The following is a 25625-nucleotide window of genomic DNA, read 5'->3' as shown; positions in this document are numbered from 1 at the left end:
CCTGTTCGAAAAGCCACGCGCCGCCTCTGATTGGCTGCTCCGCGCGTCCGTCACTCCGCCGGGGAGGAGCTTGGAGGCGGGGCTATGGCCTGTCGTGGGCGAGGCCTCGGGCGAGCCCCGCCCCCCGGGGCAGCGCGGCGCATGCGCAGTGCCGAGCACGGGCCGCGCCGGGGTGTGTGAGGGGGGTAACGGGGCCGGGCCCGGCTCCTCCCGGGGCCTCCGCCGCGCCTGTCGCGGGGAACCAGCCCCGCACGGCCCCCAGCCCTGCCCCAGGAGCCCCCGCACGGCCCCCGGGGGTCCCGCCGGCACCAGGGCAACACCCGCAGCGGTGCCCGCGGCTCGGGGGTTTATTGCTCCCGCGGGGGGCGGGGGGACAGCGCTGGGGTACGGGGGGACCCGGCCCCGCTGCCGGGTGGGGGATGTCCCTGAGCGATGGTGGGGGGTCCCGGCTGCGGCGGCTCAGCCGGGCCAGGGCCGGCCCGGGGGGGCGGCGAGGTCGCAGTCGAAGTCGGCGAAGGTGGCGGGGTCCGGGGGAGGCTGCTCCGGGGGGCGCGGGGCCACCGCCACGGCCACCGGGTCCTTCTGCAGCAGGTCGGCGTCGAAGGCCACCCCGCGGAAGAAGGGGTGGCCCTGGAAGTGGTGGAGGTAGCGCAGGCGGTGCAGGGGGTTGTGGCACAGCAGCTGAGGAGGGAGGGAGGGCAGTGAGCGGCAGGGACCCTGCATCCATCCCGGGGGGCCAGCGGGGACCCCAAAATCTGGGCGGGAGGGCTACCTCGGCGAGCAGCCGGGCCAGCGCGGGGCTGAGCGCGGGCGGGCTCCCGTAGCTGCTCTGCTTGACCCGCTCCAGCATGGCCACGTGGTCCCCCGCTGGTGCCACAGGGAACTGGGGGGGACAGGGAGCGGATTTAGGGGCTCCATGAGGTGCCCCTGTCTCCCCCCCCCCAAAGGTCCTCACCTCCCCGCTGGCCAGGGCAAAGAGCAGGACTCCCAGGGACCACCAGTCGGCTGCGTGGCTGTAGGGCCCCCCGCTCAGCACCTCTGGAGCTGCGGGGATGAGCGGGTGAGCGCCTGGCGGGGGCTGTGCCCCCCAGCGCAGCCCCCCGCTGCCCCCTTACCCATGTACTGCAGGGTGCCGCAGATGGTGTGGGCTCGCTCGCCCCACCGCAGGTGCCGGGAGAGGCCGAAGTCGGTGAGTTTGAGGTGCCCTGTGGGGCGAGACACCGCGTGGGGACCCATGGATGGGGTGTCCCCATGGATGGGGTGTCCCCAGCCCAGTGCCACCAGACTCTCACCTCTCTCATCCAGGAGGATGTTCTCCATCTGAAACGAGACAGGCGCTGGGGTGGCCTCTGCATTCAGGGGGGTTCAGAGACCTCCCCCACCCCATCCTCTGGCCCCCCAGCCCCGCTGCCACCCACCTTCACATCTCTGTGCACGATGCCCAGGTCATGGAGATACACTGGGGAGAAGATGGAGCTGTCAGAGTGGCAGGTCCCCTCCCGGCATGGTGCCCGCTGCCACCCCCACGGCACCTGGCAGGCAGCTGCCCACCCCCGGGGATGGCTGACCCTGCCTGCAGGTCCCCAGCAGTGGGGATGGTGGTGGCTGTCCCCAGCGTGGTGAGTGACCACTCACCCAGCACCAGCACCAGCTCGGCGGCGAACAGGCGGACGGTGGCCTCGGCGAAGCGCCCGGCGGCGCGCCACAGTGCGTGGAGGTCTCCGGTGCTGCAGTAGGTGCACACTGCCGGGACGGGCGACGTGCCTTACCCACGGGCTGCCCCGCGGGGCCGGGCTGGCACGAGGGGCACGGGCACCGGGGTGGCATGGGCACAGGGGGCCGGGTGGGTCACTGGGGCCAGGCACCAAGGTGACACAAGCACTGGGGCAGTAAGGGCAGCGAGGTGGCACAAGCGCCAGCAGCACACTGGCACGAAGGTGGCACAAGCATCAATATGGGCACCAGGAGCACGTACTAAGGTGACATGGGCATGACTAAGGCGGCATGGGAGCATGCAAGTACCGGGGCCACGTATCACGGTGGCATGGGCACCAGAGTCATGTGGGTACTGGGAACACGCAAGCACCACATGAGGTCCAAGGTGGCACAGGCACCAAAGTGACACGGTCCCCGGTGTCACACAGGCACAGGGAACACATAAGCTACATGGGCATCAAGGTGGCATGGCCATCAGGGCCACCGTGCCCACGCAGGCATTGGGGTTAGGGCACCTCATTGACCCTCGCGCTGGTCCCTACCCCACTGCGGCTTGTCCCCATCCCTGTCCCCTGTCCCTGTCCTCACGGTGGGTGCGGGGTGGGAGCTGGCAGCCGAGCGCCTGCATCCCTGCGGGGCAGCGGGCAGCGCGGGGGGAGCGTGTGCGTGTGCGGGGACACGTGTGCAGGCGGCGGGGACACGTGCGCGGACGGGGGGGGGCCGGGGCGAGCCTGCGGGCAGATGGTCACTCACTGATGAAGAGGTGGCGCTGGCCCTGCCAGCTGTCCCCCAGCCCGTGGACAAATGGGTGCCTGACCTGTCTCTGGGGACACAGAGCAGAGAGGGTGAGCGGCCCCCAGGGCGGGGGGCCGGGGGGGCCGGGGACCTTGCTCCTGCCACCCTCCCTCTGCAGCCCCACAGGCCTCCTGCCGTCCCCACTGCCACCCCAACCCCCCCCACCCCAGGCTGGGGTGCCCCCTGGACCCCCCTAACCTGGATGCTGACTTCTTCCTTGCACTGCTTGAGGGTGTCACGACGCAGCACCTCCACTTTGGGCACGACCTGGGGGGGGGGTGAGGGGCTGTCAGGGGGGCTGGGGGGTGGGCAGGGGCACCCCTGGGCCCTGGGGGCAGCACCCACCTTCACAGCGCAGACCTTCTCCCGCGCGCAGTCCAGCACTTTGAGGATGGTCCCGAAGGAGCCTTTGGCCACGAAGCCCAAGATCTGAGGGAGGGGGAGCAGGGCCTGAGCACCCCACAGAGATGGGCTCGGGGTGCTCGAGGTGGGGCAGGGTGCAGGGTCCTGCGTGGGTGAGGTAGGGTGGCACGGGGCACCCAAGGCAGGCGGTGGGGACACGTGGGGACCAGGAGGACCCAATAGGGACCCCAGTGGGATGCACAGGGACCCAGTATGGGGCACATGGGGATGGGGGACAGGGTCACGGGGACCCCAGCACGGTGGTTGTGGATGCTGGTAGGAGGCGCAGGACCCCGGTAGGACGCACAGGACCCCGGTAGAAGGAACAGGACCCCGGTAGAAGGAACAGGACCTCGACAGGACGCACGGGACCCTGGCAGGACACCTGGGGACCCCATTAGGGTGCAGAGGGACCCCGGCAGGACACACAAAGACTCGACACGGGGCACGGGGACCCGGCGAGGGTAGAAAGGGATCCGGTGGGACAGTCAGGGACGCCGGTAGGATGCGCCCGGGACCCGGCACGGCGTGCGAGGAGAGCCGGTAAGACGGTCGGTGATGCCGGGATGGCGGCACGGGAGGAGGCTCGGGGAGGACGGACGGGGCGCTGGGGGACCCCGGTGGGACGCGCAGGGACCAGGCACGGGGTGCGAGGGGACCCGGTAAGGAGCTCGGGGCTGCCGGGGCGGGATGAGCCGGCGCCCCGGTAACATGGTCGGGGATCCCGTCAGGATGCACCGGGACCCCGGTAGGAGGGTGGGGGGACCCCGGGACGGCACCTTGAGCTGCTGCTGGCGGGCGGAGGGGCGGACCGGGAACTCCGGCAGGAAAAGCGAGACGAGCTGCGGCAGCGGCCACCCGGGCAGCGGCGGCGGCTCCTCGGCGGGGCCCCGCGGGGCCGGGGCGAGCCCCGACCCCGGTACCGGCACCGGTACCGGCCCGGCCCGGCCCAGCAGCGCCCGCAGCCACGACCCCACGGCGCGGCCCTGCGGAACCGGGGGCAGCGTCAGCGGGGGGAGCCCCGGGGCGGGGAGGGGGGAGCCCCGGAGCCGCCGCCCCACGCACCTGAGGGGGCCGCACCGGGACCGGGGCCGGGGCCGCGACCGGGGCCGGGCCGGGGCCGCTGCTCGTCGCTCCCATCGAGGCGCCGCCCGGGCCCCGGCCCCGGTAATCCGCCGCTTTACATAACCCCGCCGCCCCGCCCCGCCCCGCCGCGACCACCCCCCGCCCCGGGGCCAGGCACCGGCGCTGCCCCTTGCACCGGCTGCGCGCCCCGGGACCCTCCCCGTGACTGATGCCCCCCCAGGCCCTGGGCAGGGCCCACCCTCCGGGACCCGCCCCCCCCTTGTACCCTTTGGGGTTCCCCCTTCAGCCACTGCAGCCCCCCCTGCCCCGGGGCAGCCGGTGGGGCACCTGCAGCTCCCGCCGAGCCCCGGGCACCGACGGGCATACGGAGGGGACGGGAGAGGGACAAGAGCAAGGGCTGAGCCCGGGGCAACGGAGGACGCTGGCAGGGAACCCTGAGCCCCCAAAGCGGGTGCCACCGGGCAAGGGCAGGGGGTGAAGCCACAGCGGGGGGGGGTACTGCCGAGCTGGGAGGGGGACGGTGCTGAGCCTGGCACTGCGGCGTGAGCGGGGAGGTGACTAACAAGCCCCTGGCCCAAAGCTGTTCCAAATTAAAAACTCTTTATTTAAACTCTCTCCCGTTCCCCTTTCTCCCAGCCTGGAGCGATCCTGCTGCTTCACCGGGCCCAGCACCCGCACAGCAGGGAGGGGGGGAAGCTCCTGGGAGCCCTTGGCACAGGGGGCTGCGCCCCACGAAGCGGCCCCCGGAGCACCCCAAATCCCCGTGCTGCCGCGCACCCCTGCCCTGCAGCGCGGGGCTGCGGAGGGCCTGCGTGCAGCTAACCCCCACCTCGGGCAGCGCTGCACACCACAGGGCTGCCCCTCCGGAGCGGGGGGCACGGGGCACCCCACAGTCCCTTCCCGGCCTGCCGGGTGCTGCCGTCATTTGCGCCTGCCGAAGATCGACTTCTTGCTGGGGTTCTTCTCGCCCACGCTCAGCCCAATGAGCAGACGTGCCTTCTCGTCCTCCTCCTGCTGCTGGATGGTCCCGTCCGATTTGTTCTCCAGCTTCCCCCGGGCCTCCGCGCCCGCCGCCGGCTTCAGGCGTAGCTTCTCTTTGATTACCTGCCCCAGGATTGAGGGGGCTCAGCACCCCACGGCTGCACCCAGGCCCTTCAGCGTGAGTGAGAGCCCGAGCTGCCACGCCAGCCCGGCTGCTTCCCACTCCGGAGAATGTGCTGCTCGCCCTGGGGCTACCACCTCTGTGCCAGGCAGAGCGGCTCGAGCAGCTTCCCCGCGAGCAGGCAGGAGGCACTGGGGGAGGGGGTCCCCCGTACCTGTGCCACCAAGGCTTTGCGGCTGTCCCTCTTCACCGCCATGGCGAAGTCCAGCCACGTCCACGTGTTGTTGTGGTACTCCAGGCACGGCAGCACCAGGTTCAGGTCGCCCCAGTCCACACTGTTCTTCTCGCCCTGGGTGACAAGGGTGTCAGGCAGCGTGGGACAATGACCCAAGCCACTCCCAGAGGGAGGGGACATGCCCCCGCCCCCTCCCCAGCACACCCAGTCCCACCGGCCCCGCACCTTGTAGCTGACACAGAGTGGCACCTGCGGGATCTTGATGTAGATGAAGGAGTTGTTCATGGCTGCACGCTCCTTCATCTTGTCGATGTCATCCACAGGATGCTGGGGACAGAGCAGGAGCCATGAGCAGAAGGGGAGGGGAGGCAGCCAGGAAGCAGCGGGGAAGGGACAGCCGGGCACTAGGCCATAGCATTGCTTCACTGGGGAGAGGTGGGGGCTGCTCTGGCACGGTGGTAAGAAAATGAGATGCTGCAGGGATCACAACAAGTGTGCGGGTGCTTGGTTGTAAAGGACACAAATCCTCATGGTGGGAGGGAGCAGGAGAAAACAGGGGCAGGCAGGCAGGGGGAGGACACCACTGCCCAGCCCCACAGCCTCAAGGCAGCAGCAGGTACCTCGGGTGCTTTTCGGAATGATCTTCTGACCCCTGACGTCCGATTCAGTCCCTGAGCGACTCCCTTCCCTGGGCCCAGCGAGTCATCGGCCACGATCAGCTGCCGTGGCTTCACCACGGGGATCCCTGGGACAAACAGGGTGGGAGGTGGTGGCTGGTGTCCAGCTGGGGGTCAGCCATGACCCAGATCTCCCCGCAATGGCTCCCTGCCCACAGGGGAGACCACAAGTCCCTGTTCCTCAACGTGTGGCCCAGCAGCAGCTGCCCACAAACATATCCTGGACACGCAGCAAGAGCTCCTCAGGGACATCCCTCGGGTGCCAGGGAGGAGGGTAACCACAAGCCTCTCACCTGTCGTCACCAGCTTGGACTTGTCTTCCTCATCCCCCACCTCCTCCTCCTCCACGTTGCGGCCAGGGAAGAAGAAACCCATCATCCTGTGGAAGAACTGGTGGGTGAGCTGGATGGTGAGGGGTACCACGTTCACCTGCGGGAGAGAGGCACGTCAGAGCCGGGCACACGCTGCCTGCGCCCCACGGGGACCCTGCCACCTCCCTGCCCAGTCCTGGCACCTCGAAGTGCTCCTTGATGGAGATGCCTCCCACGGGCGGCCGGACCTTGCTGAAGATCCTCAGTGCCAGCTGCCGGCCGGACTGGCAGGAGCTCTGGGGACGCAGCACCACCTGCAGGGAAGAGGACGGGTGGCTGGGGTGAGGAGAGGCCACCCTGGCCAGGCCACCCGTGGGTGCCCGGGGTGCAGGGCTGCTCCCCGAGGCTGCCGCTTGCCTTGTACACAGCGTTGGGCAGGAGGTTGTTCATCGTGACCCAGCCCAGTTCCAGCAGATGCTCGGCCGTGTCGTCAGACTTGTTGACCTGCGCACACAGCCCCGTCAGCCCCGCGTGTCCCGGCCCCCGGCTCGGGGGCTGCGGGTGCCACCGGCCAGCTCGGTACCTTGCTGTAGAGGAAGCGTTGGAGCTCCAGCTCGGCTATGCCCAGCTGCCCGTCCTCCTCGGTCAGGCGCCAGCGTGCCTGGGCGAAGTAGAACTCAGTCCGCCGTGCCACGCTCACGTCCTCCAGCTGCTTCCGCAGCTCCATCTTGTTGGCTCGCTGCAGCTGGAAGTCCTTGAAGCACCTGCAGCAGAGAGGGGAACGCTGGGATGTGGGAGCCCTGGAGTAAGGGGGACACAACGCTGGGGAAGCCAGAGATGGCCCCTACCTGATCAGTATGTTCAGCTCCTCGCTCTCCAGCTGCAGGTCAGCTTTCTCCTGGCTCAGCTGCTGCTGCAGCCTGTGGTTGAGGTCGAGCAGGCTCTCGTTTTTGCTGTCATCCTGCAGGGACTGAAGGACAGACAACCCTCAGCACCCTCCACCCAGAGCAGGGACCCCAAGGAGCCATGCCCTGCCTGGGATGTGAACTCACTTTCACATTGGAGTACATCTGCTTCTCCAGCTGCCGGATCTGGGCGACGTGCTGCCTCACGGCCTCTTGCAGGTGTAGGATACTGCTACGCTGCTCCTCAGGGTTGCTGGAGATTTCCAGCTGGAAGCGCACCCGTTGTTTCTTCTCACTGTGCTCCTGGACACAAGGATAGGGGAAGGTCAGGATTGCCCTGGGTGCAGCGAGTGATGCAGTGACGTGAAGCCTCATGGGTACCTTGCGTTTGGGCTCCACGTGCAGCAGCAGGTTGTTGACTATGTCAAGGATCATGGCGTACTGCGCGGGGTTGGTGGAGATCTCCAGGTCGTGGTGGATCAGTGTGAACGTATCCACAGCTCCTGCAGGGACACGCAAAGGGCAAGTGGGGCCTCAGCACGGCCAGAAACGGGATGCATGTGGGGGCCAGCAAGAGATGGAGAGGGATGGTGAACAAGCCAAGGTGGTTACACTGGCTCCAGCAGCCACACCATGTCCAGCATCATCTGGTGCACTGCCATGTGGCCCGGGACCCCTCCTGTGTGCAGCCCTCTGATCTCAGCAGGGCCAACACAGACCATCCCTGGACTTAGCCAGCACCCGTGGGTCAGCCCAGAGCTCTACACGCTGAGCCACACTGCCTGGAGGTACCCACCCTCCTGCTTCTTCAGCAGATCCTCCTTCTCCTGGTTGGCGGGAGTCTCAGGGGGCTTGATCTGCGTGGCGAGCTCGGGGTCGATGTCGTGGCTGTAGCTGATATAATACATGCGGCAGCTGCAGCGAGAGATGATCCTCTGCACCTGCTGGGTCTGCTGGGCTTCTGAGGGCTGGTTCCAGTCTGGGAACAGGCAGGGGGACCACGGTCAGAGCACCATGTCCCGGCACGCTGGGGACCCCACGGCGTGGGGCTCAGAGCATCAGCTGGAGCCGCCAGGGACAGGCTGGGCACTCTCAGCTTCACCAGGCTCGGGGTCCCAGGGCAGTGGTTTTGGGGTAGGCACAGCAGCCAGCCCCGCGGGCAGTACCTGTGGTGGTGCTGACCATGCCCCCCACCGCCTGCCCGCTCTCCATCAGCTCCTGCACCGAGTCCAGGCTCCGTTGCCGATGCTCCTCAATATTTTTCACCTGGGGAGGCAAGGAGGCATCACTGGCTGTCCCTGCTCTCCCTGCTCCAGGCAGGGTACCGACAGCGCTGCCCGCCCCCCCCGCAGCCCACCCACCACAGCCCCTCCCAGCCGCTCACCTCCAGCCAGAGCTGCCCGTGCTCCCTCTCGGTGGGGCCGCTCTCCGTCGTGGCGAAGTACTGCATGCCGTCCAGCAAGCAGGTCCAGGATGTCTTCTGCTTCAGCGTGTCCCCGTACCAGGCGGGGTGGTGCTGGCACTGCAGCAGCTGGGCCTTCGCAGCGGACACGATCACGCAGCCCTCCGTCTCCGCACCGCGCAGCACCATCTGCGAGGGGAGAGACCCCGGGGGGCAGACGAGCCCTTCTGGGGCAGGCACGGCCCTTCTCCCAGCAAGGTCAGGGGGAGCGTGGGGACAGGCAGGCTGGCCAAGGGCAGGTACCTGGCAGTTGACCAGCTCGATGAGGCAGTTGCGGTTGTAGATGTCGTCGGTCTGGCAGGCGGCGATGCCGCACAGCTGCTCGCTAGCCCCCGACTCCTCCTCTGTGAAGACCACGAACTTGTCCGTCTCCTCAATGAGCTTCTGCAGCATGTAGGCCCCTGTGGAAGGAAAAAGGGTCACAGAATCCATCAGGTTGGAAGAGCCCTCTGGGATCATCGAGTCCAACCATTGCCCTGACACCACCATGTCAACTAGACCAGGGCACTAAGTGCCATGTCCAGGCTTTGCTTAAACCCCTCCAGAGATGGTGACTCCACCACCTCCCTGGGCAGCCCCTTCCAATGGCTAATGACCCTTGCTGAGAAGAAATGCTTCCTAATGTCCAACCTGAACCTCCCCTGGCGAAGCTTGAGGCTGTGTCCTCTTGTCCTGTCGCTGGTTGCCTGGGAGAAGAGGCCGACTCCCACTGCGCTACAACCTCCCTTCAGGTAGTTGTAGACTGCACTAAGGTCACCTCTGAGCCTTCTCTTCTCCTGGCTAAACACCCCCAGCTCCCTCAGCCGTTCCTCGGAGGTCAGACCCTCCAGACCCTTCACCAGCTTGGTCGCCCTCCTCTGCACTCGCTCCAACACCTCAACATCTTTCTTGAAGTGCGGGGCCCAGAACTGGACACAGGATTCAAGGTGCAAAGGCTGCGGGGGGCTGGCTGGGGGTGGCGGGGTGAAGGCAGGCACAGCTTTGGGTTTCCTTATTGCTCCCCTCCCTCTGTGCTCACCCCCGGAGGAGGCTCTCTCCGGACGGCCGCTGGTGATGGGAGCGGTCACTCTGGCAGGGACGGCGTGAGCAGAGAGCGGGCCCCGCTTCAGCTTCTTGGCTTGCAGCTGCGTGTCGATCTTCAGCCCCTTCAGGGCCTCGGTGGACAGGTTGCGCTTGAGCACCGCCGCCTTCTTGTAGCCGTCGTAGAGGCCGAAGGCGATGTCCCGGTTGGTGGTGGTCCAGGACGCCCGCAGGTCCACCAAGTGCAGCTGGTGCGTGTGGAAACCATCGTCCCCATCGCGCAGGGGCAGCTCCTGGGCACAGAGGGTCAGAACCTCAGCACGGCAACCCCAGCCCCTGCCCACGGGTCTCGCACACAGGGACTAGGAGCCCTGCCAGTCCCTGCAGGCAAAGCGTGGGGACCAGAGCCTGGGGGACCACCCCAGAGCCCTCAGCCGGGACCCACACCAGGGATGCTGTGGCTGGAACAAGGCATCCCTTTGGCTCGGCGCTCAGGAGACCAAAGGCCCTGCAGGTCTGTCTCCTCTCCAGCCAAATCCCTCCCTCATTGCACCCAAAGACCAAGGTCCTCTTGTCCCAGGGGGATGCCATCAGGCCAGCACAGACCTGCCGTGCCCCGTGTGTTTGCAGCGGTACCTCCTCAGCCGTGCGGTTGCTGTGCCTCTGGTAGGTGAGGGAGGACAGACTCAGCAGGTGGGTTTTCTTCACCAGGGTGTCAAGCCGGTGGTCGGCGTTCTCGTCACAAGTGGAGGCCATGAGGTGCACGGTGACCTGGCTCAGGTCACTCACCATCTGCGTGATGCTCCACTCCGAAATCAGGCGTCGCATCACCGTGCCGGCTGGGGGACAGGGAGAGGGGTCAGCCAGGGCCCTGGCCTGCCTGGAAGCGCTGCCAGCAAGGCCCCCATTCACCTTGTGGGATGAGCCGCTGGGTGCCACGAGTGAAGATGTGCCCCTGGCAGCACTCCACCTGGATCCCTCGCTGCTGGGCAAAGGAGGCCCAGTAATGCACCTGCGAAGGAGGAGAAAAAAGAGGCTGAGAGCCCAGCGCAGGCTGAACAGGGAGGTAACCCCAGACCCCCACCCCCAGGACTTGCCTGCAGCCTGGGGAAGAGCGCAGTGTAAGAGAGCTGCTTGTAATGCTGCCCCAGCTTCTTCTTACTGGGTTTCATGTTGTTGAAGAGCTTCCCGCGGCAGATGGGACGCGTCACGCTGGTCCACGTGGCCCAGAAGTTCTGCATCCAGCGGAGGGTGCTGCTGTAGAGCAGGATCCGGGGCTGGGAGTGCTCTGAGAATACACCTGCTGTCAGCCAGCGCGGTGGGGCAGGGACACGGCAGCACCCTACCCAGGATCCAGAAGGATCGCTAAAACCAGCAAGCCCTGCCCCAGCCCCGAGGGTGCTGTCACCCACCCTCGCTGGGCCGCGTCAGGTCCATCCGGATGGAGAGGTTGAGGTTCTCGGAGCGGAAGGCACGGTAGGAATCGTACTGCTGCCCCACCGGCACCTCGGGCAGGAACTCGGGGGAGCGCAGCACCACGCCGTGGTGGTCGTGGGGGTTCCCGTGGCACAGCCACTGCAGGTCCAGCGTCATGCACAGGTCAGGCAGGTGCAGGAAGCAGCAGTCATCATACCTGAACGGGGGAAGAGACCCCGGTTACCCCCCGGCACTGGTGGCAGCCCCTGCGTTCCTGGGCCCACACTCACTTGGAAGCTGTCCGGACATTGATGTCCAGGTTGCCCTTGAAGACGAACTGCCCGGGCTTCCAGTGGAAGGAGAGGTGGCTCCACTCCCAGTGCATGTTCTCCGTGGTGTTGTAGGGGTCCTGCAAGGCCAAGAGTGGGGAGAGATGGGTGTGAGCCAGCCCCGCGCCATGCTCTGCTCCCTACCCCAGCGGCACCCACCTCTGTGGCCAGCTGGTGCAGGTTGGCCTGTTCGATGTCCATGTGCCAGTCCCCATGGAAGAGCAGGCGGCTCTTGTCCCACCAGGGCAACGGGGCACTGGGGTCCTCCGAGGGCTTGGTGAGGAGATCCACGCACTGGCCGATCAGGGTCCAGGCTGGGTCCCAGCAGGGCCCCCACACGATGGTGTACTGGGAGATCTCAGCTGGGGACACAGAGGTTGGCTCGGCCCTTTCCATGTCCCACGCAGCCCTGTCCCCACCCCAGCACAGAGTCCCCCCTGTCCCTCTAGCTCTTACAGTGGAAGTCGTGGTAGAACTTCAAGGGTGGCATGTTCCTCTCCACTGTCGCGTCCCCCCAGGGCAGCCCCAGCTTCAGGACCTGGCGGCGCCGGGAGCAGGGCTGGCCGCACTGCTCGGCCCCGATCAGACGGCCGGAGAGCTGCCAGTTCCGGATCTCAAAGAGGTAGCGAGGGTAGTCACGGATCCGCACTGCGGAGCAGAGGAAGGGCTGAGAGACGGGGCAGCGAAGGGACACTGCCCCGCTCCCCCACTCTGGGCCACAGCAGGAGCCGCTGTCCTGTCACATCTCTGCTCCCTTCACACTCCCATCTCTGTTCACTTCCCTTGAACCTCCAAAAGTTATTGCCCCTGCTTGGAGACACATCACGTGGCACCAGCAGGTCCCTGCCCTGGGAGTCCAGGACACCCTCATGCAAAGCAACTCACCAAAGAAGCTGCCAACTCTGCCCTTCATCATGCGGCACCACTGGGTGACCATCTCCAGACCCTCGGCGGGGAACGGGCTGACGCTGTCCAGGTCCCTCATCTGCTCCAACACACGCTCCGTGCCGTGGAAGGACTCGTCGGCCATGGCCACCAGCTCCAAGTGGGCCAGGGTCCATGTGAGGAGGGCCCTTCGCATGGGCGTGTTGGCATAGAGGCGCCGCGAGCGCTGGATGTAGATCTCTATGTTCTTCTTCTCCAGCGAGGCGTAGAGCTCCTCGATCTTGCGGGCGGGCAGCAGCTCGCCATGCTGCTTGCGCAGCGCGGCCACCTTGGCATCCAGCAGCTGCAGCCGCTTGGCGCTCTCCTTGCTCTCGTCCTTCATCAGCTCGTAGTTGTCTCGTAACTTGACCTCGAAGACGTCATCCAGGAAGACCCAGGAGAAGTGCGTCACTTTGAGCAGGAGGTCGGGGGGCAGCGCCGTGCCGGCAGGGCGCCCGTGCCGGTGCAGGCCTTTCAGCCACTTCTGCACGCCCACAGCAGCGTCCAGCGTGCGGGAGAAGTCATACTGGTAGGGGAACTCGATGGTCACGCTGGCAAAGGAGAAGGCCCAGCCACGGTTGCGGAGGGTGCGTAGGGTGGGGAAGGCGCAGCGGTGCAAAATGACCTCTTCCAGCTCTGGCAGCAGCTTCACCTCCACCTCCTTGAAGCTGAAAATGCTGTGTCCATCAAAGCCAGCGGCCAGCTCGGGGCAGTAGCCATGCAGGGCACCGCCGTGCCAGCTCACGGAGGCCCGTTCGGCAGCCAGGCTGATGTAGTTGGCCTCGGAGACAAAGGCTGTGAGCTTGGCGGAGCTCAGCTCCAGGGACAGGGACAGGAGTCTTTTGGGGGGGATTCCATCTGGCTGGAGGGGCCCTGGCGTCTCAGCAGGGGTGGCCGGGTGGGACGCTGGGCTCTCTGGGGGCAGGGAGGGAGGCGTCCTGTGGCCGAGGGCGCTCCGCAAGGCTTCGTGGCACTGCAGGGTGGCCAGGGTGTGGTGGTACAAGTGCATGTGGTCGGGTGGGCTCCACAGCACCGCCAGCTCCTCGCCACACTGCACCTACACCGGAGAGCGAGCAGGCACCGAGTCACTGCGGGGTCCAGCACAGCAGAGCCCCGTTCTCCTCTCCAGCACCTTTCGGTGCCAGACAATCCTCCCCCTGCCCCATCCATCCCAGTCCCACCAGTTCAGGGTAAAGCAGAGACCCGACGCCCAAACCAACCTCCAGGGAGCGGATGCTGCTGTGGTAGGTGACCGAGAGCATGGAGAGGTTGGCCATCGGGTTGGGGATGGCAGGAGCTTTGCAGCACGGCTGCATCTTCTCTGTGATGCTCTTCACCAAGGCCAGCACCATGCCCTGGACACTGACTGTGCAGCTCTCGGCACTCCCCAGGACGGTCAGCATGTCCAGCCGCAGCTCCAGGGCGCCTGGAGAGACAGCACGTCAGTGCTGGAGGCACGGAGGAGGCACACCACACCACGCCAGGTTCCTCTGCCTGTGGGGCTATTCCAGGACAGCCATCTGGGATCAGCCTGGATGCTACTTACCCACCAAGGCTGAGAGTGTGAAAAGGTTCATGTCCTCCACCTTCAGATCCACCTTCCAGAGCAGCCCCCAGGGCTCAGCTGAGGCAGAGGGCGGCTGCTTGGCAAGCTCAGCTCCGCTGGGCCGTGGGCAGAACAGGGGCAGGACCCTGGCCAGGCACTCGGTGCAGGTGTCCGACGACTCCACTTGCAACCCCCGGATGGTGCAGTCCAGGAAAAGCGTGTCCGACTGGGCGCTGGACATGCCCAGGGGTTGGTTGTAGCTGCCCTGCAGGACAAACAGGACGATCACTCTCAGGCTGCAGGATGTCCCCATGCCACCACGTGTCCCCATGCCACCTGCAGGGAGTTGCAAACAGGCATCCCCCCTCTCTAAGAGCCACCCCTCGCCCCCTTGGCTCACCCCTCACCTGCAGGTTGAAGGAGTCGAGGATGAGGGCTTCTCCCCACACGTGCATGTTGGGGGGATGCGGGGCACGCTGGATGTGCGAGTCGTTGCCCACGCGCCAGCAGAGGTGGTCCACGGCCAGCACCGCTCGCTGGTGCACGCTCTGCGGCCGCAGGTGCTGGTAGTCTGTGGGCAGAGAGGAGGGGGTGAGGGCGGGCAGGGCTCGCTGCTGCCTGCTCAGCTGCCCCCAAACAGGGGCAACCCAGACACAACCAGGCAGGGGTCTGCATCCCCTGGCCAGGCACAGACATGGGCAAGCACAGAGGTGGCACAGCCCTCCTCATTCCCGTCCCAGTGCCCCTCTGGCAGAGCCACTGACCCCCAAGAAAAGCCCAGCAGCCTCCCTGGTGCCAGCTGCCAGCCCGTACCTGCAGAGATGGAGTTGAAGCCCAAGGCGAAGGGTGGCGTGTCCCCCAGCTGCACCGACACGTTGACGTTGGACAGCGAGGCACACAGGATGATGGGCGCTATGATTTGGGGATAGCTCCTGCACGGGACAAGCAGGGACGGGCTGTTACTGGGGTGCTGCGTGCCACAGAGCCTGGCAGGGAGCAGACCCAGAGGGACACCCTCTCTGCAGGGGCCCCCCGACCGCCTGCCACCCTCCGTACCAGCCTCCCCGTCCCACAGGCTGTGCACAGGGCAGAGAAGGTGCTGGGTGCCCGGGCACCCTGCCAGAGCGCGGCAGGCAAGAGAAAACAAGCTGCGATACCAGCAGCTGCGCTGAGGCCAATTTTACCTTCCCTTGTGCCCTTGGCTGGGGACAGGCACCGCCTGGCACCTGTATTCCTGTGCCAACAGGCCCAGCCAGTGCGAAAACTCTTGGTGGCGGTAGTGGATGATGCAGGTATTGAGCAGCACAGCAGCCGAGAGGTCAATGGCTGTGACCTAGAGCAGAGAGAGGGCCGGGTGGCAAAAAAATTCATGCCAGGAGCTGAACCAGCCACCCCCAGGGGACAGGAGCATGTCCCAGCGCTCGCTCACCTGCATGCTGGTCTTCAGGGAGTTGAGGCACACGATGCGCTGGCGGCTCTGGGACAGGAGAAGGCCATCTGGGGAGAGAGAGGAGCAGAAGTGAGGGGTGGCAGAGGGCAGCGACGGCAGCCCTGTCCCGCAGGTGCCCTCCTGGCCACTTGCCCTCCAGCTGGAGCTCTACACTCATTTGGTCCAGGTCCGAGGTGGGCGTGAAGTTGCGCAGCGGGATCTGCTCCTCTTCACGCTGATAGAGAAACTGCAGCAGCTTCAGGCTCCAGGTGAGGTGTCTGTGAGAAGCAGAGAGTCACTGCCAGAAGGGAACTGCACCCTCACGTCCTCCATCTCCCCATCCCTCATCCCCAGCTGACCGGCATGGACAAAGACACTGGCCAGTGCTCAGCTGCAGCCCAGCCCAGCTCTCTCATCCCATCAGTCCTACAGCTCCCGTGCAGTGCCTTCCTCCTTCCCCAAGAGCCCGGCCCCAGGCCAGGATTAGTCCTTCCCACTGGGGTGGGATCTAGAACTCATTCTCTGTGATCTGGCAGAGCAGGGGACGAGCAGGGAATGGCACAGTTGTCCCCAAGTCCCTGTCCCCAGTGCTGACCGGGGTTAGGACTCCTCCACCTGCCTCCTTACCTCTTCTGGCTGTTCATAGAAAGCACCACGCTGGTGTTCTCCAGCTTCACCTCCACCCTCCTGGGGATGAGCTGCAGTGTGTCCCTGCTCAGCACAGACAGGGACTCCAGGGGCTCCCCCGGGCCTGGAGAGGGACACGCAGAGTCACTGAAAGGCTCCTGCCCAAACCCCCGTGTCCTGCAGCGGGAGGGAGCGATGGCACAGCCAAATCCCTCTGGCTCCAGGGCAATTAGGGGGGCTGCCAGCCCCTGCCCTGTCCAGAGCTCGTCCCTGTCCCCATCCCTGACCTGTGCTGGGCTGTTCCCCCCCGCTGCTGCGCTGGGCCCCGGCAGTGACGTGGTGCAGCAGCGGGCTGCAGAAAAGCCCTTCGTGCAGCTCTGCCTGCAGAGTCCGGACGCGCAGCCTGACGCCCACCAGCCTCCGCTTGCTGCTGATCTCCAGCGAGAGGGAGAGTGCCAGGGCCAGCTCCGCCAGGCAGGTGTCATCCTGTATGGGGACACGGGCAAGAAGCGCACGGGGAGTCACCCAACTCCCTGCCGGTGGACGCTGCGGGCACAGCACGGAGCCCAGAGCCCTGCAGCATCGCCCAGCCTTGGGGACACGCTGGAACAGGTCCTCAGGGTGTCCCAGAGAGCCGGTGCCCAGGCTCCAAGTGTTGGATTTCTCCCCTCCCCAGCACTCACCAGCTGGCTGCTCCGGAGGACTTTGCTGTTCACCTTTGTGAGGCTCACCTCACAGGTCAGGCTGGGGAGAGCAGAGAAGAGACGGAGGCTGCGGGCCCTGCTGCCTCCAAACCAAGCCCCTTCTATGTTCTGCGGGACACAGGGACCCCAAGACCCTGCTCCAAGTCCTCCCTAAAGCAGAGCCCACCCTAACTCCACACACAGAGCAGCAACTCGTAATTTGGAGAACACACAGCTCGAGCTTCCCATGAAGGGAAGAGGGACCAGACCAGCCTCGGAGGAGGTTAATGTGTCACATCACAGGTGACATGGGATGCTGCTGAGCGGGATGGAGAGGTGAGACACCAGGTTGGGGTCAGAGGAGCCCCCCCTTCCCCGGGGCCAGGCTGGAGAAGCGGAACGGGGTGTGAGCACAGCGTTACCTCCTCCCGTCGCCATTCAGGAGGAGACGCGTCTTGCTGGCCTGGATGTGCCAGAGAGACTCTGAGGTGGCCACGTGCAGAACCATGATGTTGATGGAGTCCATGTGGATGGAAAAGAGCTGGGGGGAAGGTGCTCCTGTGAGGGATGTCCGACAGCAGCGCAGCCCACCACAGCCTCTCACCGAGCCAGTGCCTCACCTGGCTAAGGAGCCTCAGCAGGGAGGGTTTAAGAGTCAGGTCTGCTCTGCTTTCGTTTCCATCAGCTTCTCTGGGAGCCTCCGGGACGGACGGCTGGAACCCAGGGCCCTTCTGGAGATCCGTGCGGATCCGCACCTCGCCAAAGCACAGCTCAAAGTAGCGCCTGCGGGAGAGCAGCACGGGCAGCTCTTACAAGAGCTCACACACGGCACACCCGGCCCCATCGCCAGGGATGCCCCCCGCCCTGGGGACACGCAGGACCAGCACAAGGGCACCCACGAGACACTGCCACCTCAAAGAGGAGTGATTCCCTCCCACACGGAGCAGGCCGTGGGGAAACAGGGACTGCAGAAAGGCGTAAAGGCAGCAGAACCGCAGTGAGCGGGGCCAGGGATGAGCCAGACCCCCCAAGAGAGCAGGGAGGGAGCTGGGGCGGGGGGTACGTACGGCAGCTCCCGGCCCAGTTTACTGGAGATCCAGACGTTGTCGATCTCCTGCAAGGACGCACAGGTAGGTCAGAGAAGAAACAACCTGCCTTGTGATGCTCATCCCAACGTTCCCAATGCCTGGCATCACGCAGGGAGCAGCCAAAACCCCCAAGTTTGGCCACGGGAGGAAGGGCCCGGCACCAGCTATGCGGCTGCGTGACAGCATCTTGGCTGTAGGGCTTTGCTGCCAGCCTGGAAGGGACCGCAGCCGCCCTGCCTGCCCCTGTCCGCCAGCGACCACCCCTCGCCCGGGTACCCACCACTGTCTGCTGCTCCTGCTGGAACTTGAGGCTGATGTTCTGGGCCCAGAAGAAGCCAAAGGAGCCGATCTTCAGCTCCGCATGAAGCTTCTGCCGGCACCAGGTGACAGCCAGGCGACACGCCAGCCACCTGCGGGGACAGGCGGAAGGCCGGGGTCAGCCCCCCTGCTGGGGCTGGGGGCCAGGGACCCTCTTGGTCCTTTGAGCGCCAGCTCCAGCACCCACAGCTGGATGGGAGCCCCCAGAACCCGGCCCTGCCACCGTGGGTGCCTCAAGCTGGGGCAGAGACCCTGCAGGGTCACCCCCTCTGAGCCCTGAGGGCCCCCTTTGACCCCCATACCTCCCTGACACCCCGTGCCCACCCCCATGGGCTCCCCTGGACTCCTGTAAGCCCCCAGACCTCTGACACCCTCCCAAACCCCCACAGCCCCTCCAGCCCTAGGACACCCCCAAACCCCTGCAGGCTCCCCCCCTCCCACCCCAACACCTCTCCCCCAGCCCTATGAGCCACCACAAACTCCTGACACCCCCCCCAAGCCCTCTTTGTCCCCCTTAACCCCTGCTGCCCCTCCCTAGACCCCCAACATCTCACCCTCAGCCCTGTGGGCCCCCCCACACTCCTGGCAGCCCCCATGAAGCCCCATGGCCCCCTTCCACCCCTAACATTACCCCAGCCAGCCCTGTCAGCCCCCCAAAACCCCTGTGAGCCCCCAAAACACCCCGACACCCCACTGCCAGCACTGTGGGCCCCCCCATGACCCTTGCGAGCCCCCTTCCCAGCCTTGTCACCCCCCCAAACCCCTGCGGGCCCCCCTACACCCCTGTCACCCCATTGCCAGCCCCGCAGGCCCCTCCATGACTCCTGCAGACCCCCCCAGCCCTGTCACCCTCCCAGCTCCCTGCGGACCCCCCTAAACCCCTGTCACCCCACTGCCAGCCCCGTGGGCCCCCCCATGACCCCTGCGGACCCCCCCAGCCCCGTCACACACCCCCCCAGCCCCATGGGCCCCCCCATGACCCCTGCGGACCCCCCCAGCCCCGTCACACACCCCCCCAGCCCCATGGCCCCCCCATGACCCCTGAGGACCCCCACCCCGCCCCATGGGCCCCCTCATGACTCCTGCAGACCCCCTCCGGCCCTGTCACACCTCCCCCCGCCCCATGGGCCCCCCCCTGACCCCTGCGGACCCCTCCCCTCGCCCCCGAGGGCTCCCTCCCGCCCCCAAACGCGCCCCCCCCAGGCCCTGACCGCGCCAGCAGCCCGGCGAGCAGCGCGACGACGACGAGGCCGAGCAGCACGGCGGGCAGCGGCGGCGGCATGACGGCCCCCGGCCGCGGGGTGTCCCGGAGCCCCCCCTCCCCTCCCCTCCCGCCCCCGGCCCCGGAACCGCCACCGCCACCGCGGGGCCGACCGACCGCGCCCCCGGAGTGGCGCTGGGAGGGGCCGGGCGGGGCGGGGCCAGCGGCGGGGCCGAGCGGCGGCTTTCCCGGAGTGAGCGGCGGCGGCGGCAGCAGCGCCCCGCCGGGGCTGGCACGGGGATAACGGAGGGGCACCGGGTCCGCCCCCCAGCCCCGCTCCTCCCCTCCACCCCCCCGCGCAAACAGCCACACCACAGGGCAGGATTCAGCTTTTATGGCCCCGGGACCCCGCAGGGCGAGGGCGGGGGTACAGCGGGGAGGTACCAGGGTGCAGCTCCCCGGGGACAGCAGTGCTTTGGGGGGGTCCTCGGAGGGGACTGGGAGGGGAAGCTACAAGGGAAGGGTTGGGGAGTCTGCACGTTAGGCTCTGCTTTCGGTCAGGCCTGGAGATGAGGATCTGCTTTGGGCTGGATTTAGGATGTAGAGACATGCTTCACGTTGGATCTCGGACGCTGGGCTCTGCTTTGGGTCAGGTCTGGACGCTGGGCTCTGCTTTGGGTCTGGTCTGGACATCAGGATCTGCTTTGGGCTGGATTTAGGATGTGGGGACCTGCTTCGTGTTGGATCTCGGACGTTGGGCTCTGCTTTGGGTCAGGTCAGGACATCGGGATCTGCTCTGTGTCAGATTTGGGACACCAGGATGTGCTCCGCATTGAATTCAGGACATTGGGATCTGCTTCACATTGGATTTGGGGCTTTGCGTCCCGGCGTGTGTCAGACCCACATGGGGACAGGGTCCGTCCCGCAGGGCAAGTGGCCCCAAGCACCGCAGGGCAGTGCCCAGAGGCTGGGTGTCAGTCTGTCTGTCCATCACAACTCAGCATGGTACTGCTCCGCTTTGAAGACCTCGCTGGGCTGCATGAAGATGCCCTCCATCACCTTCCAGTAGTTGTTCTGGCTGGAGGCGGCCATGCCGTGCACCTCCTTCTGCCCGTGGATGGGCCGCCCGTACTGCTCCCCCGTCACCGAGAGGAAGACATCGGTGGAGGCGTGCTGGAAGCGCACCTCGCCGTCCCGCGCCCAGTACGTCCCGCTGCACACCACCGTCCAGTCGTCCAGGTAGTCGCCCTCGCCGGCTTCCCCGAAGGCGCTCACCTCCTGCGGGTGAAGGAGAGCTTGGTTGGGGGCTGGGATGAAGAGAGGGGGGGGCTCAGGGGTGGAGAGTTGGGCCCAGAGGGCAAAGTGGGGGGCGGGGGGGTGGGCAGAGGAAAGGGCTGGGTCTGGGGGACAAGGTGGGAAACTTGGTGGGGACTTGGAGGGTCTGGTTGGGACTAGCGTGGGCAAGGGGAGCTGGCAGGGACTTAGGAACAAGGTGGGGCTGGTAGTGACGTGGGGGACCCAGTCTGGACTGGAGAACAAGACGGTGCTGGTAGGTACAATGGGGACCAGTTTGGGACTGGTAGGGACATGGAGGACCTGGCAGGGACCGGGGAACAAGGTGAGACTGGTAGGGACCCAGCTGGGACCAGGGAACAAGGCAGTGCTAGCAGGGACATGGGGGACAAGGGGAACCAGGCTGGGACTGGCAGGGACAGAGAGAACCCGGTAGGGACCCGGCAGAGCCCAGGGTGACAAGGGGGTCCCGGTTGTCCCCGGGGGAAGGAGCTGGGCCCGGGGGACAAGGGCAGATCCCCGGTCGGGCCGGGGTGCCGGCGGGTACCTGGTTTCCGGAGAGCGGGGAGGCGAAGCGGTGGCTGTGGAGGTTGCGGCCGGTGCCCAGGTGCGTGAGGCGGATGGCCTGGCCGCAGCGCACCGGCGTGCCCCGCTCGCAGACGGCCGCCGTGCGGCCCCGCACCCGCCAGTAGCTGTTCCCGTCATCCGCCGCCGACACCCCGGTCACCGACTGCTGCCCGCTGCCTGCGGAGGGGGCGAACCGCGCTCAAGCCCGGCCCGGCCCGGAGGGCGCGGTGCCGGTACCGGGAGGGGCGGGAGGGGGGGCGGGAGTGTGTCCCGTTACCGGAGCCGTAGCGCACGTCGTGCGAGTGCAGGCGGACGTTGTGCCGCACGTTGAGCAGCTTCACCACGGAGCCGCAGGTGACGGGCCCGGGGCCGCCGCGCACCGCCGCGCTCAGCGCGAGCACCAACGCCAGCACCGGCGCCCGCAGCAACCGCCGCCCCGCCAGCACCGGCCCCCGCAGCAATCGCTTCCCCGCCATCGCCGGCCCCCGCCCGCTGCCGCCGGAAGCAGAAGCGGCGCCGCTCCGCCCGCCCGGAGGTCGCTGCTCGGCTGCTCCGCCCCCCCCTCGCTCGCCGCCGCCGCCGAGGCCTCCATTTTCCCTCGGCGCCTCGGGTAAGGCCGCGCCGGGGTCGCGAGGGGCCGCGCAGGGGCGAGCGGCGGGTCCACGGCGCCGCAGAACGGTTCGTTGCGGCGGGCAGTTGCCAGGGGAACGGCGGAGCCGCAGAGGGCCCGGGGCGGCTTCGAGGCCTCCCGGACTCGGCAGGCCTGGGCCCCGGTAAGGGCGGCGGGGACGCCCCGGTGCTTGGCGTCGGGCTGGGCCGCGGGCCCCGGTTGTGGGGTGAAGGCAGCGGCGGCCCCTCCGCTGCCGGTTGCCGCAGCGGGGTGAGGCGGGCTGGGGCGGGCAGCGGCCGGGGGGAAGGCGAGGCGGTGGGCAGGGGGGGCCCGCGGCCGGGGTGGGCGGCTGCTCCCCCGGGGGCAGGAGGGGGCCGCAGCCCTCCCCCGCCCAGCGGCTGCCCCCCGGCAGAGCCCGCAGCGGGCCCGGGGGCTGCGGGACATCGCTGCCACGGTAGGAGAAGCTGGTGAAGGAGCGGTGATGGAGGTGGAGAGCGTGGGCCTGCTCTCCCGGGGCGGGGGGAGAGGGCCTGGCCTTTGTTTCTCAGGGAGCCGCAGGTGTAATTCCCAGAACGCTGCGTTGGGTTTTGCGAACTTGTGCCGAGGTCCTCCGAGAAAAGCCGAAGGGCAGCAGCCTGGGAAGGCCCTTTTGGGGATCAGTAACCGGCTAAAGGGTGGCAGAGGGAAGGTAGGGATGAGTGACCGGTGCTGACAGTGGAGTGAGGTTATCGTGGAGTTTCACAGTCATCTCTGCTGCTTTTTTGTTCTGAATATGGTGACGTGGAGAAGGAGAATTTAATCCTAAATTATTCAGGATAGCTAAACCACACCGTGGGAAGTTGCAGAGACCAGATAATACCGAGTGGCTGAGTGCTGGCGTGGTAAATGGTATACGATGGCAACGGGTGTAATGAAGGTACCAAACACCGCAGCAATTCACTCTACATCAGCTTTTACTGTTCAGGAAAGAGCTGTTGGTGTCTCAGCAATTGTTTCTTTTAAAACATCGCTTCGACACCCCACTGTAGCCTAAAAAGGATATGTTGGAATTACTTTAAAGGAATAGAGAATAAAGCAGAAAACATTATACCACTGCATAAGTTGTTGGCAGTTTGTGCCCTGGGTATTGCTGGCAGTTCTGGTGAGCCTGTCTCCAAAGGGGAGCGCTGGAAAAGGCAGAGGCAGGGGCAGGAGCAGCGCGGACGAGCAGGTTTCTGGGCAAGCAAAGCCTTCGTTTCTTCACCTGAGGGGAGACGCTTGCTGACAGGAGATCCAGCGTAGGTGCGTGAAGTCGTGGGCAGGTCAGAGAAAGCGAGGAGGGAACGTGGATTTGCTGTTTCTTACAGGAAATTATGATGCAGCAGGTCTAAAATAAACAGGCGGAAGCGCTTTTTCACACAACATGTTATTAACTGTGGCACTCTGCCACGGCATGTTCCGCCGCCCGGTAGCGTCGGGGGCGGTGGGACCAACGGGGAGCATTAAAACTAACGAAGCAGGTCTGGGAAGTTCCTGCGCTGCAGTGGCTGGCTGCTTGGACTTTCCCTGTCGCAGCATCGTTGGTTTCCAGTCGTCATTTCGCCCCTGTGCTCCTTTGCACACCTGCCACTGAGCAGGGTGGGAATGTCTGGTTTAGGTCCAGGCTTCAGAAATTCATAAAACAGCTATAAAAGGTAAATGCAAAACTATACGTTGCTGCTGCCGTATGAGGGCTGGCAGGCCCCAGCGGAGATCGGCCCTACAGAAGTCCCTGCCCGTACCAAGGAGTGGCTCTGAGGAAGAGCTCGGCGCTGATGAGGTGCCCATGAGGGTAATTTGTTGTGGTGTGAATGCCTTGCAGTATTTCACAGGGGTGTTTTTCTGTTAGGCTCGTAAGCTTCAAATTAAAAGATGCCAATATGAGCTTGTCTGAATTCTGTGGTGGGACACAGCCTGGAGATCGTTGCGTAGTCGTTAGTGTTAAATCCACACGTTCCGGCTCAACTGTGGCTTTTTGTTTTTTTAAGAAATCCCGAATTGATTTTGTTGTGAGAGTGGAACGGTGACATTACCTTTGCAGTTTGTTTGGGTTTTTCATGATGAGCCATTTATTGTCACAGTCTTTTACTCCTGTGGATGTACTTGGGCCGTGGTAAAATTAATTTCATGAGCGTTTCGTTGACAAAATGACTAGATTGGGCTTCATTAGGCTCTGCGTTTTAACTGAGTCAAGTCATTGCTTCTCTTCGGCACCCATGCTGCAGTAAAGCCTGGATTAGCACTTGTTGTTTGCTGTTCTGCACGTTGGCACTGATATCCGGAGGTTGATTGCTGAATTATAGATGTATCTCGCTGTGAGGTCGCTCCCTGGTTATTCTGTGAGCACCGCTGAGGTCTCATGCCTTAGTTGTCATCCCTGTGCCTGGAGAACATGAGATGCTGCTGGTTTCCCGCACCCACACCTGCTCAGGCTGTGCAGCTCCTGTGGGGCACTGACGTTCCCGATGCCATCCTGAGCGCGGTTGTGTCCCTTGCCGTGCCAGAGTGCCACCAGCACTGGCAAGGTGCAATTTTCCCGTAACATATTCTGATATTTTGCAGGTACTCACTGTGTATTTCCATTTCTAAACCTATTGAGTTAAATTTTGCTGGTGTATGATGTACAAAGCTGCGTCTGCCTCCAGCTCTACGATATTTTGCAGTCCTGAGCAGCCAGCAGGTGTCTGGATGTGTGGCCAAGGCTTTACAGGTATTTGAATGTCTGGTTTCCAGAATTCTCAGGTCCATCACAAAGCAGCTCTTGTTCTAAAGGCCTAACCAGGGAGGGAGCCGGAGTGCCTGCAGCTGATGTCCAGCCCTGTCCTGCTCACCTGATCAGAGACCTACGCTCTCGGTATTGACAGCGAAGAGAGCTCTCTGCTCAGGGTCATCCCAGTTAAAAGGAGCTGTGGACTCTGGACAATTGCTGTTGTGCCCTTGAGCCGAGCAAAGTGCGGACAGCCCTGGTCAAAAGCAGAGGTCGTGTAATTGCTCAGCCCTGGGCTGCTGTGGCATCGCTGCCGAGAGGGAGAGGCCGTGCTTGAGGTGCCTGGCTCGGCACGGAGGCACCCGCGCTGCCCTCACCTGCCCCCGTGCTGCTGCCGCAGTGCTGCTCGCTGCATTGCCCTCGTCTTTGGTCCGTCTTGGTCAGTGTCTGGTGGCCGTGGGGTGTCTCTGGGATAAAGCTGTAGGTATATGTCACCTGCAAGAGCCTGTCTGCTTGTGTGCAGGATTAGGCACGGTCTCCCTGCCTTTTTGGTGCTCTAGTGCAGTTTAGTGCTTACCCCTGTGCTGCAGCAATCTCTGACCTTCTCCTGGGAGCGTTACAGGAGCGGGGATGCTGCGGGGCTGCTCTGAGGAAAGGCCCGTAGTGTGATAGAGCTGGGCTGGCCCAACGCTCCTCAGTCTGGAGTCTTCAAACCCCGCCGGGCAGCAGCGCTGGTCTGAGCTCTGCCTCTGCACCTCCACCCGCACTGGCTGCAGCCTCTGCCTGCCTCCCTGTCCTGTTTTATTTCAGATTAAGGCCTCTCTGGCGCAGAGGGTGGGAGAGGCACCTTCTGTCCATATCTGAGTCAAGATCTCCTTGGTAATAGCTGCCCTTGCTTCTGGTTGCAATGCTAAATGACATCCCTGCTGTCCTGAGGTGGATTTCACTGGAGCTGAAAGCACACGGTTTTGTGGGTGGTTGGCTTGTGTGGAACCTGCTCGGCTGAATCATTAAATGAGATGGGTTTCCTAAGTCCTAGCTGGTCCCTGTGTCCAGGCAAATTTGATTTGACATGAACTGAAATTGCCAGGAAATGGTAGAACAAGTGATGGTAGAACAAGTTGGAGCTGCGAGTGAAACGCTTCATTGGCAGAGAAT

The 25625-nt window shown here is 65.1% G+C and overlaps 3 protein-coding genes across 4 annotated transcripts in view; 1 reads left to right on the top strand and 2 right to left on the bottom strand.

Moving 5' to 3' along the window:
• Nucleotides 1-459: 459 nt before the first annotated feature.
• Nucleotides 460-4053, bottom strand: RSKR (ribosomal protein S6 kinase related). The gene is made up of 12 exons (XM_068415936.1): nucleotides 3979-4053; nucleotides 3693-3899; nucleotides 2857-2940; nucleotides 2710-2778; nucleotides 2470-2539; nucleotides 1636-1743; nucleotides 1419-1459; nucleotides 1293-1320; nucleotides 1116-1205; nucleotides 956-1044; nucleotides 773-883; nucleotides 460-681 (listed from the first exon to the last, which is right to left on the bottom strand). Exons 1-12 carry the CDS (start codon nucleotides 4051-4053, stop codon nucleotides 460-462), a joined length of 1194 nt encoding a protein of 397 aa, XP_068272037.1.
• A 529-nt stretch (nucleotides 4054-4582) lies between these two features.
• Nucleotides 4583-19366, bottom strand: BLTP2 (bridge-like lipid transfer protein family member 2). The gene is made up of 39 exons (XM_068415550.1): nucleotides 19283-19366; nucleotides 18034-18163; nucleotides 17733-17779; nucleotides 17286-17448; nucleotides 17088-17206; nucleotides 16666-16726; nucleotides 16270-16468; nucleotides 15983-16106; nucleotides 15509-15633; nucleotides 15356-15423; nucleotides 15111-15259; nucleotides 14740-14858; nucleotides 14334-14497; nucleotides 13927-14191; nucleotides 13601-13806; nucleotides 12342-13437; nucleotides 11913-12104; nucleotides 11616-11818; nucleotides 11418-11536; nucleotides 11124-11344; nucleotides 10809-10999; nucleotides 10624-10723; nucleotides 10348-10550; nucleotides 9710-10004; nucleotides 8935-9092; nucleotides 8614-8820; nucleotides 8396-8495; nucleotides 8026-8208; nucleotides 7611-7732; nucleotides 7377-7532; nucleotides 7173-7294; nucleotides 6908-7088; nucleotides 6742-6828; nucleotides 6528-6638; nucleotides 6307-6442; nucleotides 5957-6081; nucleotides 5562-5663; nucleotides 5316-5450; nucleotides 4583-5103 (listed from the first exon to the last, which is right to left on the bottom strand). The coding sequence occupies exons 1-39, from the start codon at nucleotides 19351-19353 to the stop codon at nucleotides 4921-4923; spliced, it is 6738 nt and encodes a 2245-aa protein (XP_068271651.1). The 5' UTR covers nucleotides 19354-19366; the 3' UTR covers nucleotides 4583-4920.
• A 2326-nt stretch (nucleotides 19367-21692) lies between these two features.
• SUPT6H (SPT6 homolog, histone chaperone and transcription elongation factor) overlaps nucleotides 21693-25625 on the top strand; it is a 29660-nt gene continuing 25727 nt past the window's right edge. Inside the window, exon 1 of one of the 2 annotated variants that reach the window (XM_068415569.1) lies at nucleotides 21693-21742. The gene's annotated coding sequence lies outside the window, so the exon portion shown is untranslated. Of the gene's footprint in view, nucleotides 21906-25625 lie in introns of both variants that reach the window. The other variant, XM_068415568.1, reaches the window with a different exon arrangement.

Source organism: Nyctibius grandis, chromosome 18, assembly GCF_013368605.1.
Source record: "Nyctibius grandis isolate bNycGra1 chromosome 18, bNycGra1.pri, whole genome shotgun sequence".
In the NCBI taxonomy this organism is placed as follows: Eukaryota; Metazoa; Chordata; class Aves; order Nyctibiiformes; family Nyctibiidae; genus Nyctibius; species Nyctibius grandis.
Note: the sequence above shows the minus strand (reverse complement) of the source record. Positions and strands in the feature narration are given on the sequence as shown.

Coding starts and splice junctions, on each gene's coding strand:
- RSKR (XM_068415936.1), bottom strand. CDS start 4,053: ATGGGAGCGACGAGCAGCGGCCCCGGCCCGGCCCCGGTCGCGGCCCCG. Junction 3,900..3,978: donor TCCCGGTGCGGCCCCCTCAG/GTGCGTGGGGCG, acceptor CCGGTTCCGCAG/GGCCGCGCCGTGGGGTCGTG. Junction 1,045..1,115: donor CGGCACCCTGCAGTACATGG/GTAAGGGGGCAG, acceptor TCATCCCCGCAG/CTCCAGAGGTGCTGAGCGGG.
- BLTP2 (XM_068415550.1), bottom strand. CDS start 19,353: ATGCCGCCGCCGCTGCCCGCCGTGCTGCTCGGCCTCGTCGTCGTCGCG. Junction 15,260..15,355: donor CCCTGAAGACCAGCATGCAG/GTGAGCGAGCGC, acceptor TCTCTGCTCTAG/GTCACAGCCATTGACCTCTC. Junction 9,093..9,709: donor GGAGAGAGCCTCCTCCGGGG/GTGAGCACAGAG, acceptor TTCCTTCCACAG/GGGCCTACATGCTGCAGAAG.